The 12,640-nt window shown below is 39.7% G+C and overlaps 1 protein-coding gene across 1 annotated transcript; it reads right to left on the bottom strand.

Moving 5' to 3' along the window:
* Positions 1-304: 304 nt before the first annotated feature.
* On the bottom strand, positions 305-1,726 carry LOC125997143 (SH2B adapter protein 2-like). The gene has a single exon (XM_049765601.1). It carries the CDS (start codon positions 1,724-1,726, stop codon positions 305-307), a length of 1,422 nt encoding a protein of 473 aa, XP_049621558.1.
* Between the last annotated feature and the right edge of the window lie 10,914 nt (positions 1,727-12,640).

Genomic DNA, 12,640 nt, shown 5'->3' with positions numbered 1-12,640 from the left:
TCGCGCCTGACACATGGCTTTGACCCAAAAGATGTCAGAGGAACCTGGGTGAGTGGTGCCGCAAGTGGACGCAAGAGCAGGAAGGTCAACATTTAGAGGTAAAGGCAAAGCCTGGGCAATACGCTGTCCAGGGACAACTTGCGCAGGATGGAAAGGGGCAGTGGCAAGTAAAATAATCTCTCCAGTATAGTCATTGTCCACAACAGATGGCTGGATAATCAAACCCTTGATGGTCATGGAGGCCCTGCCAATAACCATAAAGAAGTGCCCCGGTGGTGGAGGCCCAAAAATACCAGTGGGGATTTTATAAATGCCATGTTCGGGGGTTAATAAGCCTGCGGTGGCCCTGATAAGGGAGGTTGCTGGGGGGTGGGGAGGGTGGATCTGCAGGCTGAAGCGGACGAGTTTTGACTATCATGGGGAACTGAAAATGAGAGGAAGGGGAGGAGAGGTTAGCAAGGTGTTTGAGGGCAGCAGGGAGGTTTTCAAGAGGGGCTAGGCGTTCAAGAGTCTCAGAGAGCTTTCGAACAGTGATCTGAAGTTGAGATAGAGAGGGTTGGGGTTCAAGAGTGTGGGGATTGAGAGGGGCAAGGGTAATGGAAGGGGGGTGGGGCGTGGGAATGGGTGCGGGTCCTGGATCAGGCATGGGGTCCTGGGCCGGCACGTAGCTGCGAAGGGTAATGTCAGCAGCGCCCCCCAACTCCAGTGGGATGGGGTGCGTGTGGAAGTGGCGCAGCATGTCCAGGACCGACTGGAACCATCGGTGCTGCACGTGGCACTGCCCACGGCTGTTCAGCAACAGGCGCAGGTGCTTGGCCTTGCCCTGGAAATTGAAGCTCAGCACATACTCCCCAGGCCATGTCTCACTCTGCCGGATGACGAAGAGGCCGTGACTCCGAGGGCCACCAGCCAGCACCAGCTGTGCTGCCCTGACCCGGGACAAGGTGCCGTGGAACCAGGGGTAGTCGGATAGTTCTAGCTGAGTCTCTGTCCCTGGTTTCAGCTCTGCTCCCTCATCCCCTGTGATATTGCTGCTGTCTCCGCTGCTGCCACAGCCACTGGAACACTCCAAAGTCTCCAGCGGGACATGGGTCAGGCCCTCCACCACTGACTCTCGAGTGCGATCATACAGGCTGGTCACCACGGTTGCTGTAGTCTCAGGAGTGGCAGCATCGGGCTCGGGCGATGCGCGCCGGTGCCACAAGTCGTGCACACAGTCCACCACACATAGGCTCATGTTGCGGAGTGAGAAGCCCTTGTGCACCCGGGTCTTGGGCACGGCTGGGCCCAATGACGACGACACGTCCTCAGAGCTGCGCAAGTGGCCATGCAAAGCCGCTGCTGCTGCCACCGCCTTGGGCGCGGGCTCCAGGGTGCTGTCGGAGCCCCGTATCACCAGCACCCGATGCACCTCGGCCCCGAAGGCCGCTAAGAAGTTGGCGGCGAAGTGGCGCGAGAAGGAGGCGCCCACATTGGGGGTGTCGAAGGCCGGGTGCTCGTGCACAAAGCAACAGAACTTGTGCGCAAAGTCCACGGCCGCTGCCTGCGCCTGCAGCTCGCAAAACTGCCGCCAGTCTGGGGGGGCCGAGGGTGCATTAGATGCAAGGGGCAAGACAGGATTTGAGGGGGAAGGATGTGAAGAGAAAGGAGCAGGATCCAAAGGAGGAGCGGTGGGTGCCGGCGCGGTGGCACCAAGGTCTGAAGGGGACGGAGAGGGAAGGCGCATAGAGCAGGCGGGGGAAGGTTCTCGAGTGGGAGGCGGATTTTTGCCCTTCTTGGGGTGAGCGCCCCCGCGCGCGGCGGGAGATGGCGGAAGAGAATGAGGAGGCAAGGACAGTACACAGAGGAGCCAGAACAGGAAGTGCAGCGAGAATGCTCACGGGAGGCATGAACAAGAGCTTGTTGAGCCTGGGAAACAACGGCGCGACTAGTAGGAGAGAAGGGGACATCAAAAATAATGCCTTGAAGCAGTTGCCAATATTGCATGATGAGTTTGCGGTGGGGTTCATCGTGTTGCTTGTAACAAAACGCCTCAAGCTCATTACCAATCTGACACCAAGTGGAGTTGGCGATGCGAGGGGCAGTAATAGTAAACCACGGACATACGTCGTGGAGGAGCGCAAAAAATTCACATAAATCTTTTTTGGAAACCTCTATGTGTCTGGCCTTAAGCTCAGACTGAATATCTTTGATGAATTTAGCTTCAGTACTTAATGCTTGTCCCATAGTTAGAGAATATATAGGGCTCCAAGGGCCAATTGAGGAGCTAATGGGTCGGCAATTGATGTGCATGTGCAAATGAAGGCTAACTACTACCCAGCGTCAACCCTGATGGGGTCTTACCCAACGTCTTATGGGCAAGCTTCGGACTCGCCGCCTCCGCTAACAGGTGAAGGATGATAGTTCGAGACACTCGCGTTTGGGTGCCACTTGAAAATGCCCTTGAAAGCTTCCCCTAAGGGGAGAGAATTCCGGCCAGCAGTTTCTCTCAACCCAGGGAACAGCCAGAGGACATCTCCAAATTATTCGCAAATGGCCTGAATCACCCAGGACCTACAAACCGAATTAGGAGAGGTTAATAAGAAGACTCAAGATGACAGTTGCCATTCAAGAGCGTTTATTCAGGAAAAAGCTGGGTCTTTTATCCCCTAGCAATTAGGGGAGGTCTCACGAAAAGCAGGAAGCATCACTTAGCCAATCACATTTGGCCAGGTACATAGAAAATATCCAATGATAACATTTCTTCCTCAGAATGCAAATACGGCTAACTTGTTTTTCTGGGGTACAAGGCAGGAAGCTGGATTGCAACAGTGGGGGAGGACTTCCTTATCTAAGCAGGACATCTGGTTTCAGTTACAGGAACTAGCTTCAAAAGGCAAATGTTATAAACAACTTTAAGGTCAAAGAGGGAGTGGAGAAACATAGCAATACATTGTAAAGATGTTTTGTTCAGAAGTAGAAGAGGGTTCAAGTCCCCAGGGCAAATAACAAATGGACATGAGTTCCTGTTGCAAGGGCCAAATTTAAACATGCTGCTTTTCCTGTTAGCTCAGGGGCAAAAAACCGCAACTGCCAGCAAAGCAAGAAGATGGCTGGTGGGTGTAAGCTTCTTCACAGAAACGGTGGGTGCTTGGTCGCCCACAATCAGGGACTAGTTTGAGAAACTTTATGTTATTAAACATGAGAACCTAGAAGAAATGGATAAATTCCTGGACACTTATAAAGTTCCACATTTAAGTAAGGAGGACGTAGCATATCTAAACACCCTATCACTACTGAGAAAATTGAAACTGTAATCAAACATCTGCCCAAAAAGAAAAGATCAGGCCCAGATGGATTTTCTAATGAATTTTTTCAAATCTTTCAAGAGGAGCTACTACCAATACTAGCCAGATACTTCCATAAAACTGAAAAAACGGGAACACTCCCAAACAGCTTTTATGAAGCCAACATCACCATGATACCAAAACCAGACAGAGATGCTGCCAAAAAAGTAAATTACAGACGAATATCCCTGATGAAGGCTGATGCAAAGATCTTCAACAAAATCCTGAAAATTTGATCCAATGCATCATCAAGAAGATCATACACTATAACGAAGTAGGTTTTATCCTGGAACGTAAGAATGGTTTAACATCCATAAATCTAGCAACATCATACACAACATCAACAAGAAAAATAAAAATCACATCATCATATCAATAGACGCAGAGAAAGCATTCAATAAGGTCCAATACCCATTCTTGATCAAAACTCTCAGCAAGATGGGAATGAAAGGAACCTTTCTCAATCTAGTTGAAGCTATCTACCCCAAGCCGATGGCAAATATTATCCTCAATGGAGAAAAACTTAAAACAGTTCCTCTAAATTCTGGTACAAGACAAGGCTCTCCACTCACACCACTCCTCTTCAACATAGTACTGGAAGTTCTTGCTATAGAGATCAGGCAAGAAAAAGATATCAAGGGAATTCAGATATGAAAGGAATAAGTCAAGCTCTCATTATTTGTAGATGACATGAAACTTTACTTAGAAAACCCTAAATACTCTACCAAAAAGCTTTTAGAAACAATCGACTAATATAGCAAGATGGCAGGCTACAAAATTAACACGTAAAAATCAATGGCCTTTTTATACACCAATAATGATAGGGAAGAGAAGGAAGTCAAGAAGGAAGGCAATCCCATTCACAAAAGTGCCACACAAATTCAAATATATTGGAGTCAACTTGACCAAAGATGTGAAGGACCTATAAAAAATCTATAAAGCCCTGCTCTAAGAAATAAGAGAGTACACATGGAAATGGAAACACATACCCTGCTCATGGATTGGCAGGATTAACATCATACAAATGACAACACTCCCCAAAGCATTATAAAGATTAATGTGATCCCCTTAAAAATACCCATGACATTTTTCAAAGAAGTGGATCAAACACTTATGATATTCATCTGGAACAATAAACACCCTCGAATAGCTAAAGCACTCCTAGGGAAAAGGAAAATGGGAAGCATTACTTTCCCCAACTTTAAACTGTACTACAAAGCAATAGTTATCAAAATAGCATGGTATTGGAATAAAGACAGACTCTCAGATCAGTGGAATAGGCTTGAGTTCTCAGACAATGTTTCTCAGACATACAATTACCTAATTTTTGACAAAGGAGCAAGAAATCCTAAGTGGAGCAGGGAAAACCTCTTCAACAAGTGGTGCTGGCAGAACTGGTTAGCCACTTGCAAAAAAGCGAACATAGACCCCCAGTTAACACGATGTACGAAGGTAAAATCTAAGTGGATTAAAGACCTTGATATCAGACCTGATAGCATAAGGTATATAGAAAAACACGTGGGTAAAACACTCCATGACATTGAGACTAAAGGCATCTTCAAGGAGGAAACTGCATTTTCCAAACAAGTGAAAGCAGAGATCAACAGATGGGAATACATTAAACTGAGAAGCTTCTGCACCTCAAAAGAAATAGTGCCCAGGTTACAAGAGCCTCCCACTGAGTGGGAGAAACTATTCACCCAACACCCATCAGATAAGGGGCTAATATCCAAATATATAGTGCACTGACAGAACTTTACAAGAAAAAAAAACATCTAATCCCATCAAAAAATGGGGAAAAGAAATAAATAGATGCTTTCATTAAAAAGAAATACAAATGGCCAAAGGCACATGAAAAAAATGCTCCTTGCCACTAATCATCTGGGAGATGCAAATCAAAACAACGATAAGATACCATCTCACACCACAGAGATTGGCATATATCACAAAGAAGAACAATCAGTGCTGGAAGGGATGTGGAGAGAAAGGAACTCTTATCCACTGCTGGTGGAATGCCATCTAGTTCAACCTCTATGGATAGCGATATGGAGATTCCTCCAAATTCTGGAAATTGAGCTCTCATTCGACCAAGCTATTCCACTCCTAGGGATATACCCTAAGAAAACAAGAATAAAATACAAAAACCCCTTCCTCACACCTATATTTATTGCAGCACTATTCACAATAGCCAGGCTCTGGAAACAATCAAGATGCCCTTCAACAGATGAATGGCTAAAGAAACTATGGTACATATATAGAATGGAATATTATGCAGCTATCAGGTGAGATGAAGTCATGAAATTTTCCTATACATGGATGTATATGGAATCTATCATGCTGAGTGAAATAAGTCAGAGGGAAAGAGAGAGATGCTGAATAGTCTCACTCACCTATGGGTTTTAAGAAAAACAAAAGTCATTTTTGCAACAATCCTCAGAGACAATGAGAGGAGGGCTAGAGCTTTCAGCTCACTTCATGAAGCTCACCAAAAAGAGTGGTGAGTGCAGTTATAGATATAACTACACATAGAACTACCATAGTCATGTGAATGAATGAGAGAACTGAAAATAGAGCTCCCATACAATCCAGCTATACCACTTCTAGGAATATACTCTAGGAACACAAAAATACAGTACAAAAATCCCTTCCTTACACCTATAATCATTGCAGCACTATTTACCATAGCAAGACTCTGGAAACAACCAAGATGCTCTTCAACAGATGAATGGCTAAAGAAACTGTGATACATATACACATATACATATATACATATAAATATGTGCAGCCATCAGGAGAGATGAAGTCATGAAATTTCCTATACATGGATGTACATGAAATCTATTATGCTGAGTGAAATAAGTCAGAGAGAGAGAAAAATACACAGAATGTTCTCACTCATCTATGGGTTTTAAGAAAAATGAAAGACATTCTTGCAATAATAATTTTCAGATACAAAAGAGAGAAGGGCTGGAAGTTACAGCTCACCTCATGAAGCTCACCACTAATAGGTATGAGTTTAGTTAAAGAAATAACTACATTTTGAACTATCCTAATAATGAGAACGTATGAGGTTGATAGAAAGCCTGTCTAGAGTACAGGTGGGTGTTTGTTGGGGAGAAGGGAGATTTGGGACATTGGTGATGGGAATGTTGCACTGGTGATGGGTGGTGTTCTTTACATGACTGAAACCCAAACACAATCATGTATGTAATCAAGGTGTTTAAATAAAATATATAAAAACGTATACCAGGTTTTAAAAGGTTCTGGCAATATGCAAGGTAAACATCTGAAAAGTTATAGCATTGCTTCAGTTTAAACATTCATAGTTCTGAAGTATATTGGGATCTCACTTAAATCACATCAAAGAATTAAGCTTTCCACCAATGATCTTATTTGTCTCTTATCCACATCATATCCCTCACAACCTATTCCTCCCTTATGGACACATAGTTCTGTAATCCAGAATCAAAGATTTTTTCATCAATTGAAACCTTCTATTCTTCTATGTATGCCATACAGATTCTGAATTCTTCTTATTTTTTATTAATAATTTTTATCTTGACCAAAGTGAATTACAGTCATGTAATTTCTTTTTTTAAAACTTATTTTTAATTAATATCTTTATTTAAACACCTTGATTACAAGCATGATTGAGGTTGGGTTTCAGTCATGTAAAGTATTTAAGGTACATAGTAACATTAAATCAGGGTTATTCCCACCACCAATGTTGTACTCCCTCAACCCTTGTTCCCAGCATGCATCCCATATCGCCCTTTCTTTGCCCCTCCCCTGGGATGATATAAGTCGTTCTTTTTATTTTAAAGAACTTCAAGCAGCATCTCTAAGAGATGAAGACCTAGCCTTTAAATAGCAAGTATAAAATTGGTTTTCACTTAGGTCTGTCTGACTCAGGACTTAGTCCGTTCACCACAATATGTTGCCTCAATTATAATTTTTTAAATTATTTTTTAGTATTTATCATTTTTATTTTGGCCATATTGGCTTACATACCTTGTACAGTAGTATTTATGTACATATTAACATTGAATCAGGGCAATTCCCATCACCAAATTTATTTCTTTATTTTCTATTGTGCTATTGGTTAACACCTAATTGTTCAATACTTATTCCTGGCTCTGTACTTAGGATTCACTTCAGGAGATGTTCAGGGGCATCAGGATTTGTACTGTGACTGGTGTCAGGTAAGTCGAGCGCCTTAAACCCTGTCTATTTCTCTAGCCCTCGATTGTTTAATTGATTAGATAAATAACAGAACAAAATGTTCTGGCCTTTTATCTCCTTCTGACTTCTGCATTCTTGACTGTAATAGAGTCTTTATGACTCTTTCCTAAAAAACAATAGTGAACAAATATAGTAGTGGTACAGTTAGAGAAATAACTACACTAACAACTATCGTGACAATCTTAATGATTGAGAGTAGTAGAATGCCTGTCTCAAATACAAGCAAGTGTTGGGAAGGAGGGTGGGGGGCATTGGTGGTGGGAATGGTGCACTGATGAAGGGGGTGTTATGTTTATGACTGAAACCCAACTACAATCACAGTGCTTAAATAAAGATTTTATATATAGGGGCCATAGAGGTGGCGCAAGCCGTTGGGTTTCTATCTTGTGCGTGCTAGTATAGGACAGATCAGGGTTCAATCCCTTGGGATCCCATATGGTCCTCCAAGCCAGATTTCTGAGTGCATAGCCAAGAGTAACTTCTGAGCATCACTGGGTGTGGCCCAAAAACCAAATAAATTATATATAAAATATATATGGGTGTTGTAAATTATGAATGCAGCTTTTGTCTGGGATGTTCTCTTTTATTTTCTCTTTTTCTGAAACAAACTATGTTTCTTGAGTCAGTGTAATGCAATGTATATATCAGATGAGTAAAATTTTATATTCTGTGACTGGTCTACAAATAAGTCAGCTTGGGGAGTAGAATATTTCTTAGTTAAGACTTTATTTGTCTTAGTGCTGGCTGATATCTTGATTGAGGCCTCTTGAGATCTCTGCATCTTAACAGCTAAAATACTTATGAATTATAAAAACTGACAAAGATTTCTGACTCTTTTAAACTATTGGATAATTTTTATTCTTTTTAGTTTTTAAGTTTGTGAGCATTTGCCTTGTAGCAATAATTTTTACATTTATTTTATATAAAGTGAATTATACACAAATACATATTAAATAAATTTATTGAATGTCTGAATAATAGATCATTAAATACTCTAGCTATAGCCTATTAAAATGTCTGATGGTTAAAAAAGTAATTCATCAAAGAGAATAAAAATAATTAGGAAATTGAATTTTCTAAACCTTAAAATTTAATTTCTGGGGCCGGGCGGTGGCGCTGGAGGTAAGGTGCCTGCCTTGCCTGCGCTAGCCTAGGACGGACCGCGGTTCGATCCCCCGGTGTCCCATATGGTCCCCTAAGAAGCCAGGAGCAACTTCTGAGCGCATAGCCAGGAGTAACCCCTGAGCGTCACAGGGTATGGCCCAAAAACCAAAAGAAAAAAAAATTAATTTCTAACAAGTATAATAACAGTGATGATACAGTAGTTAGAATTAGGCTTAAAAGCCTAAAAAGAAGATTTTAAATTTAGATTATTATAAATAGTTTTCCCAGGAATAAATTTTAAATTTAGACAGTCTCTCTTCTTTCCTGGATGGTTTAAGCTGATGCCTGCGGGCTGGATTAGATGAGGTGCCTCTCACCCTTTGATATTATGATAATTAGTACTTACTGAACCCCCATGAGGTATATATACCATTCTAGATTTACTTGAAAGCAAGTTTAGACATTTTTTCTTTTGATTTGACAAAGTGTATGCTCTCTACATGTTAATTAAGAATATATTTCCAAGCGACTTAATTTGAGAATGTCTGTTTTCCTGAATCAGAGCAGAATTTTTTTTTCTACAGCTTATTTGGCAATCTTTCATGTTCTGACTTGTGACATTTCTTGAATTGTTATTTTATTGATATTTAATTCTTCATCTGAAAAGTCTTTCTGATTTATTATTTCTTAATGTGTGCCTCTACATTTTGAACTACTTCAAAACATGCAGTTATAGGCAGTGGATCTTCAAAGTATTTTGATTTAATAGCTATAGAAATATTCATCTTGCTGTCACATTTGAACCCTTTGTGCATTTTTATAAAACTCTTTTTAAGTTATGTTTTTTTTATAACACTCCATTATTTCATTTTTGCACTCACCTAAGTATCCTGGATTCTCCTCATCCTTGGGAGATTACATATATGTATATAATTTCAATTTTTATATAGGTATTTTTGATGGACAATACTGTTAACAAAGTTTCAGCATGCCTCCACCAATGTCTCAAGGTTCCCTACACTTATTTTCAGGTAACTCAAACCTTTCAGTTAACTCAATTGTGTAGTTTGACTATCAGTTCTTTAGACTATTTCAATGAGAGAGATCATTATGATCTTTGTCATGATCATCCACAGTCATAATATTCCTGTTTTTATGAAATTTTAACTTTTTTTAATGATTTTTTGGCTATACCCAGTAATGCTCTGGACTTACTCCTGGTTGTGTACTCAGGCATTATTCTTAGTGGAGTTTAGGTGTTCCATATATGATGTGTTAGGGAATGAATAATAGTGGACTGTACAAAATGCATGCATCATATCCAATATATTATATATTATCTCTCCAGACCCACAAAATCTATACTCATCTAAGAGGTCTCTTTATAAACAAGTACAGGAAGAAAAATATTTATTATTAAATAAATATTAAACCAAAGATATACAAAGACTCACACACACACACACACACACATATACACACATAAGCTCTGCAGAAGACCAAGTAATCTTTCTCTTTACATACATCCATAGAATTAAGCTAAATGTGATCAGAGAAAAACATGCAAACATGCTGACTGATATAGTTTAAGATTCATGACTTTCAATTACAAAAGTTATGTTGGATATGTGAAATATTTTTTATCACATATACATAATGTGTTTGTCTTCTTGCCCTGACAAACATTTCTTCTTTTTCCACTGCCTTCAGCCCCTTCCACCCATCTTAAAAATATTTCTCTGCTGCTGGTGTGACAAGGTTCTCTGTGCTTGGCATGATTGGGAATGACATCAAGCAGAGGTCCCTGGGCCCCAAAATAACTGCTAGAAACTGTTGTATTAATTATTGAGTCCCAGGGTTGTGGGTTGTAGTGAGTCCTTTCTCATTTTGGTCCGGTGCCTGCAGGCCTGTAAGTGCAGAGTGACAGCGAAGAAATGACCCACAGCAATGAGATAAAATTTCCAGAGACAGCCAGCTTTATTACAAGGCCCTAATCACCGTGTTCATATTTTTCACATGACTTCTAAGCTAAGCTTTATTAATCACTCTCCATCCAGAGGCTGCCTTGTAAGCACCCTTCCTGTGTTCCATCACTCTCCTTGCATCATCCCCCTCTCTCCTCTCCCCAGACAACCCACAGACCCCTCCCAGCTGTGGATGGGTCTCATCTTCCAGGTGAAATAGGCAAAAATTTTGGTGAGGGGTAACAGAAACTTTCCCACCCACTCATGGAAAAAAATGACTCTGATTCACTAAGGATGTAGAATTGATATTTAAAAAGTATCTCTTTTTTGTATACTACAAACAAGACAATACTTGATCTGGTTACTTTAAAAGAACTTTGTGTTAGCATTCTGTTTGTCCTATAACTTTATCTCTTTCACTGTTCAATAATATCAAGCCAGCATATTTTTTCTGGATTTCAGTCAATCTTAAAACTTTCTATAATAAATGATTATTTTTTAAATGAACCCATATATAAAATATGTGAATGTGAACATACACAAAGATATATTCTTTTCAGTTACACTCTTATGTTTTCTCTTATGTTAAACTTTGAGTTATTCATTTATCTTGTCTCCTGCATCTCTGGAAGTCCTTCCTTAAGTATACAGCAGTAATATTTTCTCCTTATAATTATAAAACACATTTTTGGGGGTCTAGAAAAACAGTACAGGAGTCAAAGTACTTCCTCCCCTGCAGAAAATGCAGGAATTTATTATTATTATTTTTTTTTTGGATTTTGAATTTTGGTCACACTCAGCAGCTCTCAGGGGTTACTCCTGGCTCTATGCTCAGAAATCGCTCCTGACAGGCTCTGGGGACCATATGGGATGCCAGGATTTGAACCACCGTCCTTCTGTATGCAAGAAACGCCTTCCCTTCATGCTATATCTCTGGCCCCAGAACGCAGTTTTAGTTGCAGCATATGGTCTCCAGAGCAGTGCCAGGAGAGTTTCTGACCACAGAGCCATGAGTAAGTTCTGAGTACCATGATATGTGCCCCAGCATTATAAAAATAAAAAATTGCAAAGTAAATTATACTTTAAAAAGGCTGAAACAATTACCTTATTTAGTTTTCAAGAATTATCTCCTAAAGGCAATCTTTAATTAAATCCTGAAAAATTTGGATCCATAATTCAAATAAAATTTAAAAATTCAAAAGATTTTATGCAAAACTTCATAGCATATGTATATACAAATTATTGTATGTGCAATTATATACTATAAAATATGTGTTTATGTTAAATGATATAAAATAATTATATGTAAATGTACATAAATCATAAGTGTAAATAATTTATTTTTTATTCAAACCTCTGTCCTTCTGCATGCAAGGCAAATGTCCTACCTCCATGCCATCTCTCTGGCCCCAGGAGGAATTCTTTTTTTTTTTTATTTGAACATCTTGATTACATACATGATTGTGTTTGGGTTTCAGTCATGTAAAGAACACCACCCATCACCAGTGCAACATTCCCTTCACCAATGTATATGTATAGATTAATGAATATTAAGCATACACTATATATCAGTTATATATTATCTAGTACATAAATACAAGTCTAGCAGTATAATACCATTTTTTTATGTTCACTTTCTGTTACTTCTGCTTCTCCCTTCTTCCCTCAACCAAGATAATTTGGATATTTTTTGCATATATTCAGTAAACATTTGTGTCAAATCCTTTGCATTTGGTAACTTTTGTTATAATTTTTAATTTGTAATATTTTAAAACATCTTATATATTATATTTTAAATATCAATTTATATGTATTAATTGTTACTTATATTTTATTCTATATATTTAATTACTGCTCATATTATGTTATATGTTCATATAGTGATATTATTTATATATATCCCTATTAAATGTTAACGTATCTTCTTTAAAATATTCCAATGGAATGAATATTTTATTACATTTTCTTCCTGTATGTACTCCTGATACCTTTCATTCTGAATTT

This window comes from Suncus etruscus, chromosome 19 (genome assembly GCF_024139225.1).
Source record: "Suncus etruscus isolate mSunEtr1 chromosome 19, mSunEtr1.pri.cur, whole genome shotgun sequence".
Classification (NCBI taxonomy): Eukaryota; Metazoa; Chordata; class Mammalia; order Eulipotyphla; family Soricidae; genus Suncus; species Suncus etruscus.
Note: the sequence above shows the minus strand (reverse complement) of the source record. Positions and strands in the feature narration are given on the sequence as shown.